The following is a 24,030-nucleotide window of genomic DNA, read 5'->3' as shown; positions in this document are numbered from 1 at the left end:
AACATGGCTTAATTTTCCTCTCTGTCCTTCTGGTCCTGAAGGCAGCTTTCTTTTCCTTCTGGGCTCCATAGCTACACAATACCCTCTCTGTGCCCACAGCTCCGAGTGCTTTAGGAATAATAAGTCTTAGGATACAGCCCTCCGCCACAATGCTGGTGGGGTTTCAGTGCTACTAGAAGTGGTTATGTAGGGCAGCCATCCACCTGGGAATACCACAGCAGTACTCCCACATGCACCACATTACAGGCAGACAGGTTCCCAAGGACAGCTGGTGGCTTGAACCTCTTAGAAGGGCAGTGCTCCTGCTTTTTGGCACAGCATGTTTGCTGGTGCAGGGAATGAACACAGATGCACTGCAAGTCCCAGGTGCACGAGCTCATTGTGTGTACACCAAACTGGATCGAGGTCATGTAATGGGATTTATATTGATCTTGCAACATCATTTCATCACGTAGAAAAATACAAAAAAATAGAGGCTATATTTTCCTGCCTTCTCTGTCTGCACTGTTAAGCTCTTTAAGGCAGTGATTTCCCTTAACTACGTGGCTCTTGTGTCATCTAGTTAATAGCAGTCTCACTCTGATAATGACATTAGTCATCTCAGTCAGCTGCCATGGCAGAGGGGAATCACAGATATGAAGCCTGGCTGTGCTGTAGACATGCCTTGTTTTATTGATGTATCCACCTATTCTTGCCCCAAGGTGTCCAGGCAACATGCAGGGTGGATCCTTTCCCTCCATACCAAGATAAGGTAGCAGGACGCATTCTCCACAACAGCTTACTCAGCCTTAGGAAACACAGGAGATCTTCCATGCTTCTGCCACCTAACACTGAAGCAATGTAAGCAACAAGGCAGTGATGAGATGGACTTAGCTGAGGCCAAGAGGTACCCATATTAACATTTTAAATATGTTCTATTTTCATTACACTTAGTTGTACACAATCATTATGATATGAATTCTTAGAATATGGTAACACAGGATCTTCAGCACTGGGAAGTATTAGATAATGTGACCGTACTTGTCCCTCAAATTGAAGAAATACCCTTGACATGACACTTCATCAGCCTCTCAGGAAATAATCTTGATGTCATTACTCAGCATTCATCGTTCATCCAGTCTTTCCTCAGGCAGAATGAGCTTCAAAGTCAAATTATAGCAGGAAAATTGTATGAATAAGACTTCAGTAAGGGGTGCAAGATTTAGCCTGTTATTGTAATGGCACAAGTGCCTTTTCTGATTTACTTTTTTAAATCACACTGTTGTTTTTTCTGGAGTTCAGAAGCTAGTTCAGTGTGACTGGAGAGACATTTACTACTTACACACTTGCGACATTGTTTTAGACCTAGGTCTAAAAGCTAGATATAACACTACAGAATTAAAAATCATAGGTATAGAGGACACAGCCTGAAATATTAGTGCCAGGAATGTATCTCAGAGTACTCTGTTACACTAATCAGAATGAGAAGGTAAAGCCAAAAGGGAAATGACATCCCCAAGGAAGTAGTGTATTTTAAATAAGAAGGAGGTTAAAAAAAGCCCAAGGGCTCTATGATGACATAATCAATGGTGAAAGAGTAAAAAGGATGGGTTTGCCTAATCCTTTGAAGATGGAATAAGAAAGAAATTGATTTATGTGATTTAGCCCCCAGTTTTCCTGAGCACTTTCCACCATGGATGCTATGCTTGAATCCTGATGACCACACAGCTGTAAAGTTCCTTCAGAAATCATCAGCTCTCCCTTCACTTTGGCCAATTTCAGTTGTCTTTTGTGGCAAACTCCCTTTACCATGTCATTTTCCAAAGCGTGATTACATGACTTAATCTTTGCTACATCGTCTTTACACTTTTGGAGTTGAGCTGAAGAGAACAGCTGTTACTGAACATGTCTAAAAATCAGCCAAAGCATCCTCGATACATCAGGACACTTACCAAGATAAACTGCCAACCTGGTGATGTGAGGAAAATATTACCACGACCTTCCCTGGTACAGGGAGGACTGTGGATGTGCTTTTTTCCCTCTGCCCAGAACAGGCAACCTACTTACAGTAACAAAAAGGTTCACTGAACTGCTTTATTTAAAATTAAAAAAAAAAAAAAAAAAAAAAAATTTAAAAAGTGACATTGAAATTATTAAGTCAAATTTGCACTGTGGTTACTTGGAGGTAGTTGGAAGAATGGGGTTTATTAATCTAGTGAAGTTTCCCAGACATTCTTTTTTGCCCTAAAGGAGTTAAAGTACTGTGGGGAAGGATATGGCACTAATTTAGCAGGCGTCCCTAAATCCATACAGCAGGTTGGCTTTACAGAACTGGTTTGTAATCAGCTGCGTGTTGAGTCACTTCCTCCTACACACTCCGTGAGCATCACACGTCACCCGAGCTTCATTACTGACCCACGGGCCAGTGACACTTGACCGCTCATGATTGTGTCAGGATGGATTAAACAAGATTGGGCCTGCTTAGTCTGGAAGAGAGAAGACTAAGAGGGGATCTCATTAATGCATATAAATATCTCCAAGGCGGGTGCCAAGAGGATGGTGCCAGGCTCTTTTCAGTGGTACGAGGAGTAATGGCCATAAACTGAAACACAAGAAATTCCGCCTCATCATGAGGAAGAACTTCTTTTCGCTGAGGGTGGCAGATCACTGGAACACGCTGCCCAGGGAGGCTGCGGAGTGTCCTTCTCTGGCAACATTCCAAACCCACCCGGACGCGTTCCTGTGTCACCTGCTCTAGGTGACGCTGCCTTAGGAGGGGGGGTTGGACTGGATGATCTCCAGGAGTCCCTTCCAACCGTAGCGATTCCGTGACTAAGAGCGGCTCAGGGAACACCAGGGAACACCAAGGACTCCGAGGGGCTGCGCGGGGCGCTCCCCGGCCTGGTTAGCCACTCGCTGGCGGCGCGCGGGGCGTGCCCGGAAGCGGAAGGGGCGCGGGGTGCGGAAGGGCGGGCGGAGGCCGCGGTTTCGGTTCCCGTTCCCGGGCCGGGGGCGCTGCGACGGCTGCAGCCGCGGGCCTGCGCTCCCTGCTCCCGCCTCCGCCCCTCCGCCGCTCCGCCATGGCGGGCAACACCGGCAACCTGCAGGTACAGCGGCGCCGGCCCTGTCTGGGGCAGGGCGGGCCGGGGGCGGCGGGCAGGGAGGAGCGCGGCCGGGGCTGTCCTGCGCCGGGGCTGTCCTGCGCCGGGGCTGTCCTGCGCCGGGGCTGTCCTGCGCCGGGGCTGTCCTGCGGGCGGAGCGGCGGCACAGGGAACGCGAACGCCGCCTGCCCGCCGGGCCGAGGACACCGTCGGGAGAGCCGCAGGCAGCCGCAGCCAGGGGCGTGTGGTGGGAAGTGGGCTCGGGGCTCGGCGCGGCTGAGCCCGCAGGGTCACCACTCATCGGCACCGGGGTTGAGACCCCGGGAGGGGGTCCCTGACCCCTCCGAGAGGGGGTCCCTGACCCCTCCGGGAGGGGGTCCCTGCGAGCACCAGCCCTGCGGGACCCGATGCCTAATGCCCGTCTGGGAAGCGCTGTTGCCTCTTGTGGTCTGGACGCATAGTTTGGCTTGTGTTTCTTGCTGTAGGAAGCCCTTGCCTGCTCCGTTTTCTGCTTGTGTTAACCCTCAGCGGGCCTGTGTAATCGGTGCTGCGGCAGGCCGGCAAAACAGATCCAGAAGTGACCTGTGTTCAGAACAGTCTCTTTTCAGCTGTTTGAACCGTGATCATTTCCGTATGCAGTGTTTACATAGGCAGTGTAATGTTTATACTGGCAAAGCAGAGGATATATTGCAGGGTCTAGAATAAGCAGAAGGGGAATGACACCTGTTAAGGCTGACATTCTTTCTGAGGGTGATGTTCATCAAACTATCAAACTATGGCCTGATGAATGTGGTTTGTGCCTTAGGGATAGTTAAAGCTGGTCATCTATGCCCTAGTTCGTAGAACTTTCTAATAATGATTTTCTGTTTGATAGCAGCGGTGTTCTTAAAATCATAGAATCACAGAATCAACCGGATTGGAAAAGACCTCCAAGATCATCAAGTCCAACCCTTGATCCAACACTGCTGTAGTTACTAGACCATGGCACTAAGTGCCACACCCAGTCTCATCTTAAAAATCTCAAGGGACAGTGAATCCACCACCTCCCTGGGCAGCCCATTCCAGTGTCCGATTACTGTCTCCGTAAAAAATTTCTTCCTAATATCCAACCTAAACTTCCCCTGGCAGAGCTTAAGACCATGCCCTCTTGTCCTACTGCTGGTTGCCTGGGAGAAGGGACCAACACCCACCTGGCTACAACCTCTTTTCAGGTAGTTGTAGAGAGTGATGAGGTCTCCCCTGATCCTCCTCTTCTCCAGACTGAACAACTACAGCTCCCTCAGCCTCTCCTCATAGGACTTGTGCTCGAGTCCCTTCACCAGCCTCATTGCTCTTCTCTGGACCTGCTCCAGCACCTCAATATCCTTCCTGAACTGAGGGGCCCAGAACTGGACACAGTACTCCAGGTGTGGCCTCACTAGCACTAAGTGCAGGGAAAGAATCACTTCCCTGGTCCTACTGGCCACACTGTTCCTGATACAAGCCAGGATGCCATGGGCCTTCTTGGCAACCTGGGCATACTGCTGGCTCATGTTCAGTTTCCTGTGCAGCTCATGTAAGGAAGTATTAGAGCTGAGAATCTAATAGCCAGGTAATCGTCTTTGGCTGTTTACAAAACCAGGCAATACATGATGTAGACTTTTTCAGAGGAGCAGGTCTGCAACATGCCCTGTTTTCTCACAGTTCTGTTTTAGCAGGTGATCTTTGCCATTTATTCTTTGGATTTAGTGCCATGTATATCGTTGTCTTTGTTGTACTGCATCCAGGAGTCATTGGGCTGCCCCATAGTAACTGAAGTCACTGAAGGGACTTATGAAGAAAGAAACTTCTGTTTGGGGTTAATTTTTGCTCTTTTGCTAGATTTGAACGGTGCTTAGAGGGGCCTAAGGGAGCCAGCACAAAATGAGCCCCAAGGATGGGACTGCCCATTCGTACCTGGGAAACTGCTTATGAGCTCCTGGCTTCTCCAAAAAGGAAAGAATAAATCCTGTTCCAGAGAAACAGGTGCTTACAGTGTGTCCCAACACTTGCCACAACAGAGCCATAGAGTCTACTTTATTGGTTTTAAATACCTTTGATTTCAGGTAGATCTGTTGAGATTATGTTTGCTTCCAAGACAGCAATGCAAAGCAATAGAATGAGAGATTTCGTTGTTTCTCTCATGTTGGTTTATTTTGCCTGAAACACAGCAGAGTGTCTGGATAGTGGCAAGAGTATCTGTACTGGAATGTCTAGTGGAAAATCCTTGCTGCAGTTGAAGCTCTCCACCTTGATCTCTGACATTAGTCATCCTGAGCATACTAACAATGCTTAGCAAAGCAATTGAATGTGAAAAAATAGGTGAGGGGCTAGAGAAGATTTATTTGGAGTTTGTTATCTCCGGCTAACCAACTGCTTTTTTTTAACCCACATGAAGGAGTGGTTAAAACAGAGAGTTTTAATTGTCCTGAAGTGGTATTGGCATTCCAAGGAGGAAAGTGTAATAAAAAGTAATAAGCACTTAAGAGCAATGAAATAGCGGTGATAGCAATAAATCCACTGGTCAGTGTGTGCAATATGGTAGCTTAAATCACAGATCTATTTGAACAAATAAATTAAAAATCTGTTCATAACTGCTCACAGAACGCTTTTGATGCTTGAGATTTGGATATGTTCTCTATGCTTTTTTGTGTGCTAGTAAATTGCTGTTCATAAAAGGATGGAAATATTGTGTCGTGTACAATACAGCACATAAGACTTGTAATCGGTTGCCTTCAACTTTTGGGGGTAAATGTTGAGAAGCAGGAAAACTCGCCATCAAAAAACAGGGTAACAGCTTAAAGGGTCTCCGATGGTGCAAACTGCTTTTGCACAGCACTTAATTACTTGTTTGTGTTACAGAAAGCAATAGACCTTGCTAGCAGGGCAGCACAAGAAGATAAAGCAGGAAACTATGAGGAAGCCTTCCGCTTGTACCAACATGCTGTGCAGTATTTTCTCCACGTTGTAAAATGTAAGTGTAACGTATTGGATGATTAAGTGAAGTTTAGTAGACAGATTGCACAAGAGTAACCTCGTATGTTGACATCAGTATTTAAATTTTTACTCTCGTCAACAGTTGATACTTGCTAATTGTAGTTTGGCTGACGTTGTATATTTTTCAGCTTTTGCCTTCCCTGTGTTGTGTGCTTGCTCCATTCTTGAAAGAAATTGGATTATTTTTTACTTGTGTTTTGTTTTAGGGTTTTTCTAAGACAAGAGGCAGCTATTTGCTGTCTCTCTTCTGGACTTTTGTAGCAGTGTTTCAAGCTGGCCACTGCACGAGGAAATGTGACAATAAGTGCAGGGATCCCTACATTTCTGTTGTACTGAAGTCCATGTTACCCACGAAGTCTTTGCTGTATCTACAGAGTGGTTTTTGCTCCTTTTAACTCATGCCACTTGCCTTTCTACAGTCCCTCTGCTGGCATTTTTTGCTCCTTCATGCCATGGTCTTGCTGTTCATCTTGGCCAAGAAAATGTATGAGATGGATTTGTATGTTATAACTTTTCTTCAGGTTTCCATATTCTCATTATTTTATGCCTTTTCACACTTCTGTGTAACATTTTGTGCCGTGTCCAGTGCTTGTATGCAAGGAGTGGGTACAGCCCTAATCTAAGTGGATTAGGGTTGCTTGCCTGACGTAAGTGCACTTAAAGATCTCCATGATTTGGAAAAAACCACTATTTTCTTTACAGTTTCTTTGTAGTCCTTTATTATTATGATAATTTGTGTTTATCACTTCTTATCCATTTATGTCCTATAGACTTTCTCAGAATATCACTTTCTTTTAACAATACTGATATACTTTTGGAAACTTAACACATAAACCTGATGTTAAGTGTTGATTGCTGATTTGAAATACTGTAATAGTGACTACGAGAACAGTGTGGCTGTTTAAACACACCTAATTCTTTCAGATATTTTATGTAATTTTTTTTCTTTATCTTTTAAAATTAGCAGGCAGTGGAAAAATCAAGTATGCCTCTCAATAAAAATTGCTTAGCACAGGCAGCATCTTGATGAGCTATTTTAGAAAATCACTTATTAAGGCAGTGTCTAGCAGCTTGAAGGGCTGACACAAAAGCTTCCAGTGCCGTTATCCTTAATCCTTTACAGTCAAATTTTAAGCCAAGGCAACCTTCAGATGTATATTTGATTTCTGTTATGTGATGCATTCTTTCTGTCACTTCTTTCCATGGCGTAGTGGAAAAATAAGTAGTTGAGGTATTTGGTTATGTGGTGAGCCCTCAGAGGGCTATATTGATAAGATATAAAGAAGGCAGAGATTTTGTCTTGTTTTCTGATGATGCACATATGTTTTGCTGTTAACTAAGAATTGTTTCTCTTCAAACTTTTAGATGAAGCACAGGGGGATAAAGCAAAACAAAGCATTAGAATGAAATGTACAGAATACTTGGACAGAGCAGAAAAGCTGAAAGAATATCTGAAAAAGAGAGAAAAAACTGCACCAAAACCAGTTAAAGAGTCTGGTCCTACTGATGCAAAAGGGTATGTTTTTGGAGAAGGTAAAGCAAAATACTTCCTGAATTCAGCTTATTCTAAAATTCAACTATTGAAAGATCATTTTGAGTAGTGTTTTTGAAATGCTTCAGGTGATGACTGTGCTGAAATACAGTGGGCTAATAAAAATACCATGAATTACCATCACAGGCATTTCTGTGCTTGTTTACTAAAATGTGTGAACATTTGCATAGGAAATTCACTGAAGAATAAAAGCCGAATCCAATGATTATTGGATTTAATGTCAATGAGCCCAATGACCTTTAAAGTTTTCTGCATTTAAATACTTACTAACTAGAAAATAAATTCAGACTGATGATTACTGGACTTACTGAGTTTGATCTTTGTCACACTTGATAAGAGGTAAAAAGTTCTATATGGGGTAAAGTTCTGTAAGATGGACTGAATCACTCTAATGTCTTGCTGCTGCCTGGTCTCTCTGCTAGTTTCCTTTTATGAGATTTGTTTCTCACTTTGCATATCAGAGAGTTGAACAAGCAGAGTCACCCAAACAAGCCCAGCCTCTTTTGCTCTTGCTATTGCTGTTATAGGAGAGAGGAAAATTTCAGGATGATAGCTTCTGGTGGGGCTGCCCTTTTAGCAGTCCTGAACAGCTAAAGTTGCTTAGTTGTCTCTTAAAATGTCACTCTTTCATCTCATCAGTTTCATTTTTTGAGCTGTACTGTGTCCTGCTGTTTTATTTTTAGAAGGAATTGGTAATACCACAGAGGCTACGTGTATTTTCATGACCTGCACTCCACTTGTTCACTGTCTAGTCTCTTTTTTCCTTCTTTAATTTCCACTATCCTTTGTTCTGATGAGAGTGTAGGGTTTCATAGTACTAGGTGTTATTGGCCAAGTCGTGTTGCAAGTCCGGATTGTCACTTTTGCCCAGTGTCTACAAATAAACCTTTTTATTGCTTCTGTGTTGCTGAATATGAGGGTTTTGTTTCCTGAGGGCTGGCTCAAAGCATGTAGAAGTGTGTTAAGAGTGCTCAGACCCGTAATAGGAAGTTGAAAAGACAAGGAGGGTGAATTAGAAAGAAATTGTAGAAAAAGTTTAGGAAAGTGTACAAAAGCAGGAGTACAATCATGTAAACTTGTACAGGTCTAGAAGCATCTCAACGTTTATTTCATTCCTTCCTCAGCCTGGTGTTTTTTCTGCTTTTTGCATTGTGATTTTTACCTTAAGACAGCAGTCTCTCTTACTGTATTTCAAATTTTTTTCCTTGTTTCCATATCAGGAATGACAGTGATGGGGAAGGGGAATCAGAGGATCCTGAAAAAAAGAAGCTACAGAATCAACTTCAAGGTAATTTGAAGCATCCTTTTCTTTAAATAGGAGTGACTTCAGTCAAGCAAGTTCCTACATTTTTGCCATCTAAATGTTATGGGTAAACTTTAATGTCTGTAAGTGGCTCAACTAGTATGCTCAACACATTCAAAAGCATAGTCTTTCTGGAAGTATGGGCTTGTGTGCCATGAATTTATACAGTGACTATATTGAAATGTATCTCCTGTACCCTGTGCTTCATGTTAAAATTGTACCATCTTTCCGGACAGCATTTTCCGACAGGAGAAGTTGCAAAATCCCAGATAGCTATAGGCTAAACTGAATCAGTATTTTTTTACTCTTAAGTGAATTAAAGTATTGCCTAGGGCTAAAGTAATGAACATCATACAAACACTTAGTGTAAGCAGGACTGTTTTGACAAAAAAAAGCTTGTGCTCAAGTTTAGGAGTAAAGAACATGGATTATTTCCCATTTATAGTAATGGGCAGCATTTTCTCATATGCAGTGATGATGCTCTCACAGCTAAGTAGCATCATAGTTTGGAGTTTTGAGCTCAAATTCAGAATACAGTTAGTGATGCAATGTATAGCAGCCACCAGTAGTTTTGTGCGCAGTAAAAAGGAGGATTTTTTCATATTTATTACCCTTTAATGGTGAAGAACTGTTCAGAGCTCCCCTGACAGAAGGTGCTTATGGATCTGAAGAAACCTCATTGTTCTCCTGTTTTTCAGAAACTGTCCCATGCTGCTTCTACTTCGCTGCAGACTTATTTAATGTTATGCACAGTTATATGGGACAGTTTCCTATTTTTTTAAAAATGACAGAAAATTGCTGAGCACTGGACTCTTATCCTGTTTCTTACTTTAAAGACTTTGTTTCTTCCTACATGAATCTGACCTTCAGGTCCTATTTCAAGAATAGTTTCCTGCACCTGGAACTTTCTTGGTACTTTCTATAAAATGACAACCACCTTGCTTGTACGTTTGATTGCTTGAAAGTCTGAGGTACCTTTAAACTTAACACAGGTGTTACTCAGATAACAAGATACAAGCTCTGAGTTGTCTTCAGACTACTCACTTTCATTTTACTTCCTATAACAGCCACAGAAATTTCATATACTTAATTTTGCTTCCTTGTTACTCCTAGCCGAGTTTGCCTTATGGAACTTTCCCATATTTGTGACTATTTAGATTTTAATTATGATAGTAACTTATGGTGGAAGAAGTGACCAAGTGACACTCAGACTGGATAATAGTTGGGGGTCTATTGTCATTACTCTTGTTTAGAATTTTAAAGGCCTTTTGCACTCTATTGCTTAATCTTCCAGCTGTTCATTTACACCTACAAAATTAGGAAGCCTACTGTTCCAGCTCCATTTCTGTCGTGGTACAGGGGATCTCTTACAGTGCAGTGATTTCAGTTGCCATGGTATGTCTGGTCTAGATCACTGATATTTTTACTTTGAAATAATCTCTTGTTCCAATCGGAACTGTTACTTGTTCTGCTAATTGTTTTAATGATGGAGCCCATAGTTTTGTTTAAGAAAAACTGAGATGTAATCAACCTAGCAAAAGAATTGAATGCATTGAAAGTAGGTGGTTGAATTAATTCCAGTATATAGATTGCAAGTTAAGACAGTTCACAATTAACTTTCTCTAACATTTTTAGCATCTTAAATGATATGTTGTTGGTTTTGGACTTTAAATTACAAACTGTTAATAGTTTGTAATTTTTAACAGAGATTGTTCATGTCAATCTTATAGAGAAGGAATGCAGCAAAGGAAAAACTCTCCTTTATTTGCTTTATTCATTAGCCAGTGAGTAACAGTAAATTTTCAGTCCCATAGAAATAAAAAAGCCTTAAATTACTTCACAGAGCTCTGAAGGCATGAGATGAAAATGCTGAGAAAATACCTGGTGAAAGCCAATTGTGAAATTACTGAAAACCCCTTGTAGAGAATTAGGGCAACCAAAACTTTCATTGTGTTTGAAAGCATTGGATTGTTTGGCTTTTGTTCATATGTGAAAATTTCTTTTATCTTTTGGATTTGCCTTGGCTAGGATTACAGGATCTAATATTCAATTACTATCTGAGTTCCAAGTTTTTCCATCCAGAAGTAGTAGAAACAAAATAATTCTTAGCATGTCAGAGTAACCAATCTGAAGTCTGAAGAGAAGGCTAAATTACGGCTCAGTTGGCTGAACTCACTGATTGAAGAAGATGAGACTTGGTGATAAACTCTGAGAGAACGTGGCTTGACTAAGAAGATACTTCTGCAGTTAAGCAGGCTCCATCTAACCTTTCTGACGCTTTCAGCCCTAGCTCTCAAACTTCATTACCATTACGTAGTCCAATTGTTTGCTGCACATCTGGAGATACCAAACAAGTTACTTCATCTGCTGGAGAATCTTACACAATCTGAGCTAGTGCAGCTACATTGTTTAAAATGAAATTTCAGATTTTTTGGGAAGTGCAGTTGGGGTTCAGTGAGGAGATGGTTCCTGCAGGACTTCTGCTAACTCACAAGTATTCTGGTTATCCATGGTTTATTTTGGTAAAACAACGTGACAGATTTCTGTAGAAATAACATCCATTTGCCTACTGGAATTCGGTGCCTATATCTACTTAGAAATGCCTTGGTTTTATTCGGTATTGACATGGGCATATATTTTTTATATTATTCTTTTTTGCCAAATGGAGTTTGCTGTAGTTGTGAAAAGATATGTGCATCACTAACTTATACAATCCTTTCTTATAGGAGCAATTGTTATGGAGCGACCAAATGTCAAATGGAGTGACGTTGCTGGCCTCGAAGGTGCCAAAGAAGCACTTAAAGAAGCAGTCATCTTGCCCATTAAATTTCCACACCTGTTTACAGGTCAGAATTACACTTATTTACTATTGGCCAATCAGGACTGACACTGGGGCCCATGAAGTGTGTTATGCCAATGTATCAGAGACTCAAGCTGAGCTCTTATCAAAGAGATTGTGATCCATCTGGCAGAAGTTTCATGGGTAGATGTGGAAAACCTCAGAGTACATGAGAAGGGCATAATCAGAAAATAGGTTCAGTCTTTCTACAGTATTTTGAAGACTGCTGGTTTCTCTTTTGCAGGCAAAAGAACACCCTGGAGAGGGATTCTCTTATTTGGACCACCAGGAACAGGAAAGTCTTATTTAGCAAAAGCTGTGGCGACAGAAGCAAACAACTCTACCTTCTTCTCAGTATCTTCCTCTGACCTAGTCTCAAAGTGGTTAGGTGAAAGTGAAAAGTAAGTTGGAGTTGCCAGAGGTCCAGGAAAACATTTTCAACAAGAAATTAATATAGAGCTAGATGAGTTGCTGTAAAGAACTTGAATTTGAGGGAACAGTCTTGTCTTTTTAAAAACAAACTTGAGGTGTTTCTATGTTTCCTGCTGCAGTGCCATGTAATGGTATCATCATGTTCTGCATTTTGAGAAGCTGCATTTAGATCTTTCTTCAGGGCTCAAGATAGTTTTAAAACTAGCTCAGGAAGGTTTATGGAGCACCATGGAGCTCATTCCCATTCTGAATTCAGCTGTGATCGCACACTCTATCACTCTGAAGTGCTGGCTTACTTTGCTTCTTGGCATCTCCCCACTCATCTGTCCCAGCAACTGTGTGGCATTCCTTTGTCCATATGAAGGTGGTTTTTTTCTTCATTCCGATTTCAAACAAAATCTGAAAGACATAAGGGACTTGCAGAAATAAGTTGAAGGAGAAGAGCAGCCATGAAAGGAAATTTCAGGGGTCCCTATGCTAACTCTTTGTTTGTTATTATGTCATATGTAAATAAGACCAGGAAGCCTGAAGTGATGTGTTGGCTGCAGTCTAGAAGTGCAAGAATTTGTCCATCTAGGCTTCCAAAATCTTCCCTGATAAATCTTCTCTGAATTAATCAAAAGCTCTGGGTTTATACAGAAAGTACCTTCATATAATGATGAGAATACTTGTCAAAACCATGCTTTAATAGTTTGAAGTGCGAGACAACTCAGCAACGCTATTTAAAGTTGATAGATTGAGGAAGAAAGGCCATAAAGTGTTTGAACTGAGGGGTTTTTTTCCTCAAAAGCTGGAAACCTTAAGCTGCTTTTCTTCTGTTGCAAAAGAAATACAGAACTGGAGTTTACCTTGGCACTAGATTTTATTTGACTTCATTTGAGACTATTGCTTGAGATTTAATGCTGTAATGTGAAAAATTTTGCAGCATGTTCCTATTTGTTTTTCTTTTTAACTTAGTAAAATTTGTAAATTAAATATGGCTGGAAGTATTTTGGGTTCTATTTTCAGGGGGGTTTTGGTTTGGTTTTTTTTTTTTGCAAACCAATGTTTCTTGTCATATAGTAATTATTTAGTAAAGTTGTATAAAGTAGAAGTACAAGTTATTTCTTACAAAATCCCTAGAATTAATTTGATTAAGTTAAATAAGAGAAAACCATGTTCCTTTGAATCTGTCTAGAGTGGTATAGACTTGTATAGTCCAGGCTGTCATGTAGAAATGTAAACTGAAAAAGAACTTTTTCTTGCAAAACTATGCCTGGAGCACTCCAAATTTTTTCATCTCTCTTTATGCTGGGCTATCTTGCTCAGTGCTAAGCCTTGGAGCTGGAAGAATGTTGTGTCTTTAAATAGCTTTATGTTAATACTTCTTTTTTCTTGCTTTCTCTGAAGGGAACTACTGCTGTGTGTTTTTACTGATGTAACTAATAAAATTGGGGGCCCCTGGTGGTCTAGTGGTTAGGGTGCAGGACTCTCACCGCTGCGACCCGGGTTCGATTCCCAGCCCCCGGGCAGATGGAGCTCGTCAGCCCTGTAAGGCAATCCATCTAAGAGAAGGTCACTCTAAACAAACCTACGTCCTGAGGACCTCACTGCCACTGTCCAAGTTTGCTCGGCCCCGGCAGATGAACCTCAGGATTAAAGGGTGGGCTCAGTTCAGCGCACGCTGTGTCTCACCTAAAAAATCCACTGCGCAGGCTCGAAGGGTTAATGACCTTTCCCAAATCTTCGCTCGCGAAGACTGGCCATACTAACTAACTAATAAAATTATTAAGATAACTGAAGCTGTTTTCTTCTTTAAGATTAGTGAAAAACTTGTTCCAGCTCGCCAGAGAAAACAAACCTTCTATTATCTTCATTGATGAGATAGATTCCCTCTGCGGGTCAAGAAGTGAAAATGAAAGTGAGGCTGCTAGACGGATAAAAACAGAATTTCTAGTCCAGATGCAAGGTAAGTTTGGTTTTCAGAATCAGACAGAGGAATTAAGAGATGTATTTTAAGTGTAGCTTGCATGAGAACACTAAAATAACTGCAGTTCCACCTCATTACATTTTGATGACTTTTTAAAACAGTCTCTGCTTATCATCTAAACAATGAAATTATTTCTGTCCTGATATAGGGGTTGGTGTTGACAATGAAGGAATCTTGGTCTTAGGAGCGACAAACATACCCTGGGTTTTGGATTCTGCTATCAGGAGAAGGTATGATGTAATTTTTTTCATGGTGTGAAATTCATAACTGGTGTGAAGGTTCAGTCAGAGACTATTTGAGGTGGTAATCCAGCTCATGTTTGCAGCCATGGCTAATGTTCTGCAACTCAGTTCCATGAGACAGACCGAGCCAAACTAATAGCCTCTTGCCCCTTTAGAGAGGTAGGTTGTTCACTCTTATATCGGCCTTGTAGTTTATTTGATTTCTTGGTTAGATGATTATGCTTGAAGAAATGGAGGAGTTTTCTGCTTCCTTGTTGGTTTTCTGGTGGGCTTGGGGAACAAGTTAGAAAATGCACACCTCAGAAGGGCAAGAGAGGTCAGAGCTTTCCTTTTCAGCTGTTAATGAACTGCTGAGTAGCTTGAATTCTTTCATGGAAATGTAACCTTACACAGAAACACCATGGTTTTCTAGTGGTCAGGTATAACTTGTGATTTTCAGTGCATGTTTTAATTGCTGTTTTGTAGATAAAGAGCTTCCAAATCTGTATCTGATTATTTGGATCTTTCTTTGAGCTACAGAGCAAGCAGAGGACAAACACAGCTATATGACATATATGATCATGTTGAGATGAGGGCACAGCTTGCATAATGGTCATTTTTGTAGGCTAAAGAAACATTGCTTTTTTATGACTGATGCTGACTTTTATTTATATACTTCATTCAAGCTGGCCATACTTAGATTTGAGGTTGGATCACGTGACCTGCAGAGGTCGCTTCTAACCTGTATGAGTATAGTGTTGTGTGAGACAGATTTAGAGGTGAACATGTTGCTTAAAATTTCAAGTCACTCCTGAAATTCCAGTTGTGTGGTCCATGGTACAAGACAGACATGGACCTGATAGAATGGGTCCAGAAGGGAGCTGTGAAAATGATGAGAACACCTCTCCTATGAAGGCAGACTTAAAGAGTTTGGGCTGTTCAACCTGGAAAAGAGAAGGTTCTCTCTGGAGAGACCTTATTGTGGCCTTTCAGTGTATAAAGGGAGATTATTAAAAAGACAGAGAGATGTTTGTTGTTTTTCTTCCAAGGCCTGTACTGCCAGGGTAGGGGGCAATGGTTAAAACTGAGAGTAAGTTTAGATTGGACATAAAGAAGAAATTTTTTACTATAAGGGTGATGAAACACTGGCACAGGTTGCCCTGAGAAGCTGGGGATGTCCCATCATTGGAGTGTTCAAGGCCAGGATGGGGCTGGATGGGGCTTTGAGCAACCTGATGTCGTGGAAGGTGTCCCTGCCCATGGCAGGAGGGTTGGACTAGATGAACTTTATAAAGGTCTCTTTCAACTCAAACCATTCTCTCATTCTGTGCCCACAAGACTTAAAGGGATTTGTACAACAGTGACTGTAATTATAGTATTTTTCCATGGATTTAGGCCACTCTGTCATGTATATCGGGTTAATTATGTTCTATGGAATTTGGAGTCACTCTTGTTCTGTTGATGGGAGGTAATTCCCACTCTGAGAACAGATGCTGCTTCAAAGGAAGAACTGCAGTTACCAACACTTTCTACTGACAGCTCTATTGAGAATGTGACTTCAAATTTGCTTCCAGCTATGAGGTTTCCTTTAATTTAGTTGGAGAGTGTAGAAAATTGTTTCATCAGTTTGTTATCAGGTAGTTCTTTCTTTGAGTGTGAAAACTGTGCAAATATACTTCAACACTTAGGCTTCTTCATCTCAGTTTTTTCTTTTATGACTCAAACTCTGCTGGAGAGTATCTGGGAAAACTTCAGTCTGAAGAGAAGATTTTTTTAATGAAACGGAAGCAGTTATATTCTGGATGCTAGCTCACGCTAACTGAAATATTATTTATGAGAACAGGTTGTTGAATATTTGCCTTAGATTTTTTTGAAAGGTTTATCATACTGAAACTGCTTCTTTCTAATATTGTTAGGAGCAAACTATACGCTTATTTGCATAGGCTTCTTTCCACTGTGCACCTGCATGAGCTAGTATCTGTGGAACACTTTGTTTTTACTTTTTTAAACCAGGTTTGAGAAGCGTATTTATATTCCTTTACCTGAAGACCATGCCAGGGCTGCAATGTTCAAACTCCACCTTGGGTCAACTCCAAATCTCCTAACAGAATCAGATTATCGAGAGCTTGGAAAGAAAACTGAAGGCTATTCTGGTGCAGATATAAGCATCATTGTACGTGATGCACTCATGCAGCCTGTTAGAAAAGTGCAATCAGCTACTCACTTTAAAAAAGTAAGTAAGAATCAAAAATTTCTCACATTCCCTCTAGTCCTGCTTATAAGTCTGGTGGATCTGGTTTCTGAATATTCATGCTATGACTCTTAATGTCTCTAGAGAATGTTAAAAGCATTCAGTTTGCAGTTTGACTTAAATGGGAATATTACAGAGGTGCTCTTTTTCTGTCTCAAGTGTTTCTTAACATGGTGGGGAAAAAAAAGTATTCCCTCATACACAGGAGAACACATGGATTATACTTAAGCACATTCTGTTTACTTGACATATTTTTCAAACCGAAAAATTAAGGTTCTTGTAAAGTGTTTGTAAAAACATTGAATCAGTGTTACTTGTGACAGTAGTAAAGGGGCAAGACAACTGAGCCAGGTCTGTGTTTCATTGTTTGGGCAGCGTGCAGCACCCTATGGACACTATGCTGTAATGTGGAAACTAATTTATGATTAGTTAGTTTCATACCAAGAGCCTATTCAAACTATATTGCTTGGCTTATCTTGCAGTTACCTCTTCATGCTGTGTACTGACTTAAGAAACATTTCTTCATGGTATTTGGATCTCAGAAACTTTATCTGACAAAGAACCAGTTAGCATTCTTTACCACCAATCTAAATCAATTAGATCTGGGAATGTCTTTTCCCCGGAGAATTTGCACATATGGGTCCTGCTCAAACTTAATTGTTCTCTGTAAACGATTGAACTCTTAAAAAACAGTGTGATTATAAACAGAGGTTAAAATACATGAAATACGTATATTGGTTAAATAAAATTATATTTTTCATTTGTAATATTTCTTAGAGTAGACCCAGACTACAAGTATTTTTTGTTTACATTTTCAGTGCAAACTTTGATTTGTACAGAAATTCACGTATCTTAGGTGAAGGTGGGTCAGGGTATTCTGCAGAGGTGTTTGCTGCTGTAAAGGGAAGCTTTAATTTGCCACTCCTTAAAAGAGCAGGTGTGGTAGGAAAAATTTTAGATCCTAAGCTATCAAGATATGTACCATGTAACTTGTGTTGGCAGCAGTTCTTTGTCATCTCAGTTACAATTACAGGTTTTTTACCAGTAAGTCAGGGTTAAGGGCCCTGAACTGAACAGCTACACTTATTTTGAAGATACTATTTTTCTTTCAATGTAGTTTCTTCCAATGAGCACATTCAGCTTAAGATTCAAAGAGAATGACACACTTAAGTCCAATGTGGTCCAGAATGTGAGAGGACAATAAGTGTATCTTCTGAGGACACCTCACAGTAACACTGTGGTGTAAGCTGTATTTGTTGTTAAATAAACAGCTATTTTGATATATCAAGAATTTTCTAGATGCTTTCTTCCCTTAAGCAGTGATGTCTGAAGTATTTATTTATTGTTGACTTTAACTGACAGTGACACTGGCTAAAGGGCTGTTACCTTTTAGCATTTTGTTCAAATTTGGAACAATCTGAGGCATGTTTCAGATTGCCATGGAGCAATGAAATAACCTCAGTCGTCACAGTTTGCAGAGCAACCCAAAAGGAATTCTTCCGTCTTACCTTTTTATTCTCAAAAAAAAAGGAAGAAAAAAATCCAACAACTGCAGTATTTTGAGGGCTCTGACATAAGCCAAGTTGATTCCACTTGTGTTAATACTTTAATTGGATGTGATTTCCTATTTTTATAAGCAAAATCTTAATGTTATTATTTGCATCATAACAGATGACTTGCTTCAGTTCAACAGTGCTTTCCTCAATTGTTAGTAATCATTCCTTGCTCTGTGTTATAATTCAAGTTTGTCAGAGTGCATTTTGAATATTGCAGTCTGCTCTCCAGGGTCGTGCTCTAAATGCACTTTGGAATAGCAAATCCAGTTCTCTCTGTCAAAAATAGCAAGTTGGTGTGTTGTCCTTCAATCTTTGCATATGCTTTGCATTCCTGTGGATGTGTGGGGCTTCAGGTGTAACAATGACGTAAAGCAAAATCGTGGGTAACAGATAATGTGTTGCAGAAAGGGAACAGATGCCTGGTGCGTCTTTTTTGGCTCTGTCAATGTGTCTGGGGGAAAAAAGGGTGTGTTGTGTTGTCCCGCTAGGTGGCGCTGTTCTCTATGGAGCGCCACTCGCGCGGTGCCGGAAAAGGTGCTGTGGGAGCTTTGGAATGCTTTGGAAAGCTCTCTCCGGCTTCCTGACTTGAGGGACTCTCAGGGAGAATTACTGAGAAAGCTTTAGAAAGCTGTTAACCAGTGATGAACGAACTCCCAAAGCGACCCGGAAGTGTGGTCTTCACCAATTACATTTCCTGGCATATTAGTTTTCCGCAGAAATCCTCGGTGTTCAGAGGAGGTGGCTTTTTGGATTTGACCCGATGTGAATTTAGGTATCTACAGCTTCGTGTTTTCAAGGTGAATGATGCCCATGCTCTTACAAAATTTTTCTTTCACAGGACATATCTTCCCAATGGGTAGGCCATCTGCATAAAATCAAGAAATGTTTTTGCTCTAGGGTGCTGTTCAGCTGGGTTTTGTGTTTAAAATTATAACTCCTATAAACTGAGTGTTTTCTTATTTTTAGGTAAAGGGACCATCAGTGTCTACTCCAAACACAATGGTAGATTTGTTCACCCCTTGCTCTCCAGGTGATCCTGGAGCCACAGAAATGACATGGATGGAGGTCCCAGGGGATAAATTACTGGAGCCTCAAGTTTCCATGGTAGGTATTCTTTATAGCTTTTCTTTCTTGCTTTGCAGAACCCTGAAAAGACTTTAAGGTGAAGAGTTTTTCAAGACAATTGGATGAATTGTTTGTTTTCAGAAATGCTGCACATACCAGATAACCAGATATTTGAATTCTCAATATGCAGCACTACAGTATGGCATGCTTACGGAAAAGCCAGCTCTCTATCCCTGATAAGCAATTCTTTTTGTTCTTGTCTGCTGGCATGCAGCTGCTGTTCTTTCATCCATGGGCAGCATCTGGCTCTTCCACAGTTCTTTCACTTGGCTTTTATTCATTTAAAACCTTTGGGGTCCCTGTACCATGATATGCTTTCTTCCCATCACTCTGTGGCATTAATACTGGGAAATGGAAAATTACATTCAGTGTAAATTGGGGCATGATGTGCCATAGGTAAATATTGCCCATGAAATAAATACAAGCATAAACAATAAAATGTAAGAAGATTTTGGATGTGGTGGTAGTTTTGGTTAAACTTCCTCACAGGTGATACAGCTCTTCCAGCTGTTTTCTTTGTGTATATTAAAATACTTTCTTTGGCCTAGGGAATAAAATACATCATTTTAAGACAATTTTCAGTTTCAGTTCACTAAAAATTAATTGCTGGACACTTATTCTGCATTTTTCCCCAAGGGCAGCAAAAGCACATTCTGAATTTAAGTACAAAGTTCATGGGAAGCACTTAATAACAAATCCATGCTGCTGTCATTTCCTGTGTGCCAACAGTCCTGTAATGAATGAAAGAAATCTGTGTATTTCATGGGGATCACAAACCTCTCGAGCAGTAGGCACTGCTTTGTAAATATAACCGTCACTACATTTCAGAAAAGAATTTTCTGTGCCTGTTTGCATACTGAGGAAGCACAAAAGGATGTATGCAGCTTCAGGCCTGCCCTAAAACTTCTACCCGTATGGTCTAAGTGGATTTTTAATCAGTCTTTCCTGGAATTAAACATAACAGCTCCTTGTGTGCTCCTAATGGTACCTGGGCTCTGATGCACTATAGTGTCCATAATCGGTTTTTGTCTTTATAGAGATCAGGCTTTAATTCTTTCTAAGCAGGGTTCCTCTGATCTGATGAGAGAAATATCAAGTGTAGAAAATCATGATCCTAACTTTTGGATTTAGCCATAATTTTATAGTAATATGAGGTGTTGGGCATCTACTTTTTTTCAGTTGCCTTTAACCAGGACTTGATTAATTTTCTTTCCCTTTTTTATTCACAGAGTGTTTTAACTGCTGCTTTCAACTTCATAGATCTGTGATTTTTCTAAACTCCATTTTCTAGCATCTAATTATTTTCTAGGAAATTTACTAAATTGAAGAGACAGAAATTACCAGTCATGAGCAGTAAAACTTTGCTAGAGATGAATCGCAGTCTGTTGTTCTATCTTGCTGGACTGTGAAGAGTACGTGGGGACATCTGGTTCTTTTCCACTCTAATCTGCTGTAAACAAGGGTTGAAAATAGTAGCTGACAAAAAAAAAAAAAGGAACTAAGTTCTTATCAGGAAAAACAGATGAATAAAACTTGAATGGATGAGTGCCTTAAACCTAAACCCGAGGTTGTGATTTTGTTATTGGAAAAGTCAGTAACTGTCGTCTGTCTTGACAGTGTTAAAATTCTGCCTCTGTGCAGAAGTGTTCAAGCTTACTTTGTTTTGTGTAAATAGGAGCTTTTTAATGTTTTTTTTTAATGCATATTCTTTTTTTCTCTGACAGGCTGATATGCTCAGGTCGCTAGCTAGCACAAAACCAACAGTTAATGAACTGGACCTGGAAAAGTTAAAGAAGTTTACAGAAGATTTTGGTCAGGAAGGCTAAACCAAAGATACACGTGGAGCGTTAGAACTTTTTTTTCTTTTAAAAGTATTCTTGTGTCTTTATTGATGGCACTTCAAATAAATGCCAATAAAATCACTCCTTTCTTACTTTGCAGAAGGAATAGAAGATACCTGTGCAAAGACTCTTAAGCTTTTGTATTGTATCGTTTTCCTCAGATGTCTATTAAATGTCTTCTATTGAAAAATAATACAGAAATACAATTTTAGGGTGAGACAGCAAAGTGATGTGGTAAAGTCTAATAAATACTAGAAAGCTTTAAATTAATAGTTCCATTTTAGCTAGTATATTAGATCTGGATACAAGTGAGTTTTAAACTCCCAGTAGGCTCAAAAAACCCTTTTTTGAGGGGTGGAAAAGAACATATTTGTCAGGTGTTTTCGGTATTAGTCAATCAGCATACATACTAATTGCTCTCATTTCATTTAGGAAAATGCAACAAAATTTGCTAATCAAGCATACTGCAAATGTGGGATGGTATGAAAGTAGGAAGGAAAACACTTTGAGGATAAGACTGCGTGGGCCAATATTTTGCTTAAATACTGATGGACCTGGTATTTGGCTTTTTCTGCTATGCTGTGTTAAAATTTTGCCTTAAACAGCAAGCTTTTGTTTTTAACTCTTTACTGGCTGTTACACACTGTCACTATGCAATTTAACAGACATTTGTTAAATGCAAGTAACTCAGAAGGTGTTTTGCTGGCTGTTCTTGGGGGGGGGTTGTTTGGAATTGGTTTATTTGCTGGTTTGGTTCTTTTAAATCTGGATAAACTTTCTGCAGCAGTTTGACTAAAATTAGAAAAAAGCATTAGTAATACCCTGTAAGATCCCATGTCTTGAGGCTGGCAAGGTATATGTAGTCTTTGGAGAATGTATGGGAGGTATTTTAGGAAATAGCATACTTTCACATACGAGGAGGTTATAACAGATGTTTTAGCCACAGACTTTCTGGTGATGAATTAACCCAGAACCCCACTGGTAACTGTAGCATATAGGTTACATCAATTTAGTGCTTAAACTTGGAGAGAAGGCTGGCAGTTCAGTACAGAAGTAGCACTTCCATTGCTCTTTTTCTGAAGAACTGCAAATGGAGATGTGCCTGAATGTAACTTACAACACTACAGCATCAGCATTGAGTTTGTGCCTTGTAAGTTTGCACTGGCTGTAGATATGAAACATCATTAGGATTATGTAGAATACTCTATCTTCCATTATCATTGTATAGCTCTATCCTGCAAATGCTTTGTTTAACTTGCATTAAAAGAAATTTGCACATTTTAGGTGTGTATGTTCTATATACATATACACATATTTGATAATCTTTTGAAGAGGTTTGGTTTCTTTTCTGTACATATTTTGTGTACGTTATAAATCATAGGATGGGTGACATTTTCTGTACTTAAATGAAGTAAAATGTTAAAGTACAACATCAACTATGTTCTTTGAGAATTTCTTCAATGTTATGTTCAAGTTTTTCCTGCTTTATTATTTTTTAGACTTGTTTCTGTGTTTAATAGCTAAACAAAATATTTAGTTAAAAATTCTTTGATCTGCAAGGTGCTGAGCTTTTGTTTACTAACATGATGAAAAATTCTTTCCAAAATCCTTCAGTTACAGCTTTACCTTTGTCTAACATCAGAATGTTATGTAAATGTGAATCAGTGGGCTGCAAATCTTTCTGTTGACCTTTGTGGGTACAGCAGGAAAGGGAGTGGGTGAGGGCAGGAATTCCAGTGGAGGGAGGTGCAGGTAGCTGTGATTAGTAAACTTAATCCTCGTTGCAACAAGATCACTTTTTTGTAGTTTTCTCTTGTGAACACTTTAGAAGTGAGCCACATACTGTCAGGTCTGTCACTCAAAGGTTTGAAACTACTATCTGAAGTACTTGTCTCTTGACCTTTTTTTAAAATGAGAGTCCTTACTGCAATCTTAAAATTCTCAGGAACATTCTCTCTTTTTTTTTTCCTTTTTGTTGTAAGCTGATTTGTCCTATTGGTTTCTAGAAGCTTAATTGTATAATCTCTTTAATGTAAAAGAAAAGTATACTGTATGTTTTAAATTTACATCTTGCTGCTTGCTCATTTGTGGGATGACATCTGTAACGGAACCTTTAATGTTTGATGTTGAAAGTTGTTTTTAGAAATATATTCCAAATAAACTTTGCTGCTTGGAGTTGCAGCTAGAAGGACAATTTTTGATTTGCCGTCTTTGTAAAATGACAATATATATCACAGAGCCTCTTAGCTAAGTAATCCCATAATAATTATAGCCAAATTGGTGGGGGGGGACATGCAAAATCACTTTTTAGTTTTCACTGTTGAAAATTCTCTAAATGAAAGAATTTATCAAAGGTTATATTTGTCTGTAAATGCTGGACAAATTAGTTGTATATTTTTAATGAGTATGATCTTTGGCTGGTATAATAAGTATGATCTTTAGCTTACAAATTTTTTCATAACTTCTGGTGTTACTGCTTACTGTGACCGCAGTATGAAGAAATGTCATTTTCCTTCCTGCGTGTAAAATAATTTTTCAATTAAATCACTTGTATGTGTGCTTTTTGTGTTCTTCACAGTTGGTTTCTTCACAATGACATTAAATTTTGTATTTCCTGGTATACCTCTTGATGCATATACTCATAGGGTTAGAAGAGCACAGCAAATTAACTCTTACATTGTTTCCTATGTTGCCTGACTGACCTCAAATTCCAGAGTCTTGTTTCCTCCCTATTTTTTTACCTTTTTCTTTTTGTCATTCTCTAGCATGACAAAAACATACAAATCTATGAAGTTTTTCATAAATCTCCTAAAGTTTGTTTGTTTTTCTTTTTCAAAATCCGCTGG

The 24,030-nt window shown here is 39.9% G+C and overlaps 1 protein-coding gene across 1 annotated transcript; it reads left to right on the top strand.

Moving 5' to 3' along the window:
* Window positions 1-2,952: 2,952 nt before the first annotated feature.
* VPS4B (vacuolar protein sorting 4 homolog B) lies at window positions 2,953-23,378 on the top strand. The gene is made up of 11 exons (XM_017828772.1): window positions 2,953-3,086; window positions 5,961-6,072; window positions 7,461-7,611; window positions 8,868-8,935; window positions 11,677-11,796; window positions 12,034-12,190; window positions 14,021-14,169; window positions 14,339-14,420; window positions 16,425-16,644; window positions 19,185-19,322; window positions 21,068-23,378. Exons 1-11 carry the CDS (start codon window positions 3,060-3,062, stop codon window positions 21,167-21,169), a joined length of 1,326 nt encoding a protein of 441 aa, XP_017684261.1. The 5' UTR covers window positions 2,953-3,059; the 3' UTR covers window positions 21,170-23,378.
* Window positions 23,379-24,030: the final 652 nt, after the last annotated feature.

Source organism: Lepidothrix coronata, unplaced genomic scaffold (genome assembly GCF_001604755.1).
Source record: "Lepidothrix coronata isolate B3197 unplaced genomic scaffold, Lepidothrix_coronata-1.0 Scaffold152, whole genome shotgun sequence".
NCBI classification, from domain to species: domain Eukaryota; kingdom Metazoa; phylum Chordata; class Aves; order Passeriformes; family Pipridae; genus Lepidothrix; species Lepidothrix coronata.
This window is presented reverse-complemented; position numbering and strand designations above follow the sequence as displayed.

Bases quoted from the DNA above. Each gene is read 5' to 3' on its own strand.
- VPS4B (XM_017828772.1), top strand. From the start codon at position 3,060: ATGGCGGGCAACACCGGCAACCTGCAG. The intron at 6,073-7,460 runs GTAAGTGTAACG...TCAAACTTTTAG, and splicing joins TTTTCTCCACGTTGTAAAAT to ATGAAGCACAGGGGGATAAA. The intron at 8,936-11,676 runs GTAATTTGAAGC...CCTTTCTTATAG, and splicing joins GCTACAGAATCAACTTCAAG to GAGCAATTGTTATGGAGCGA.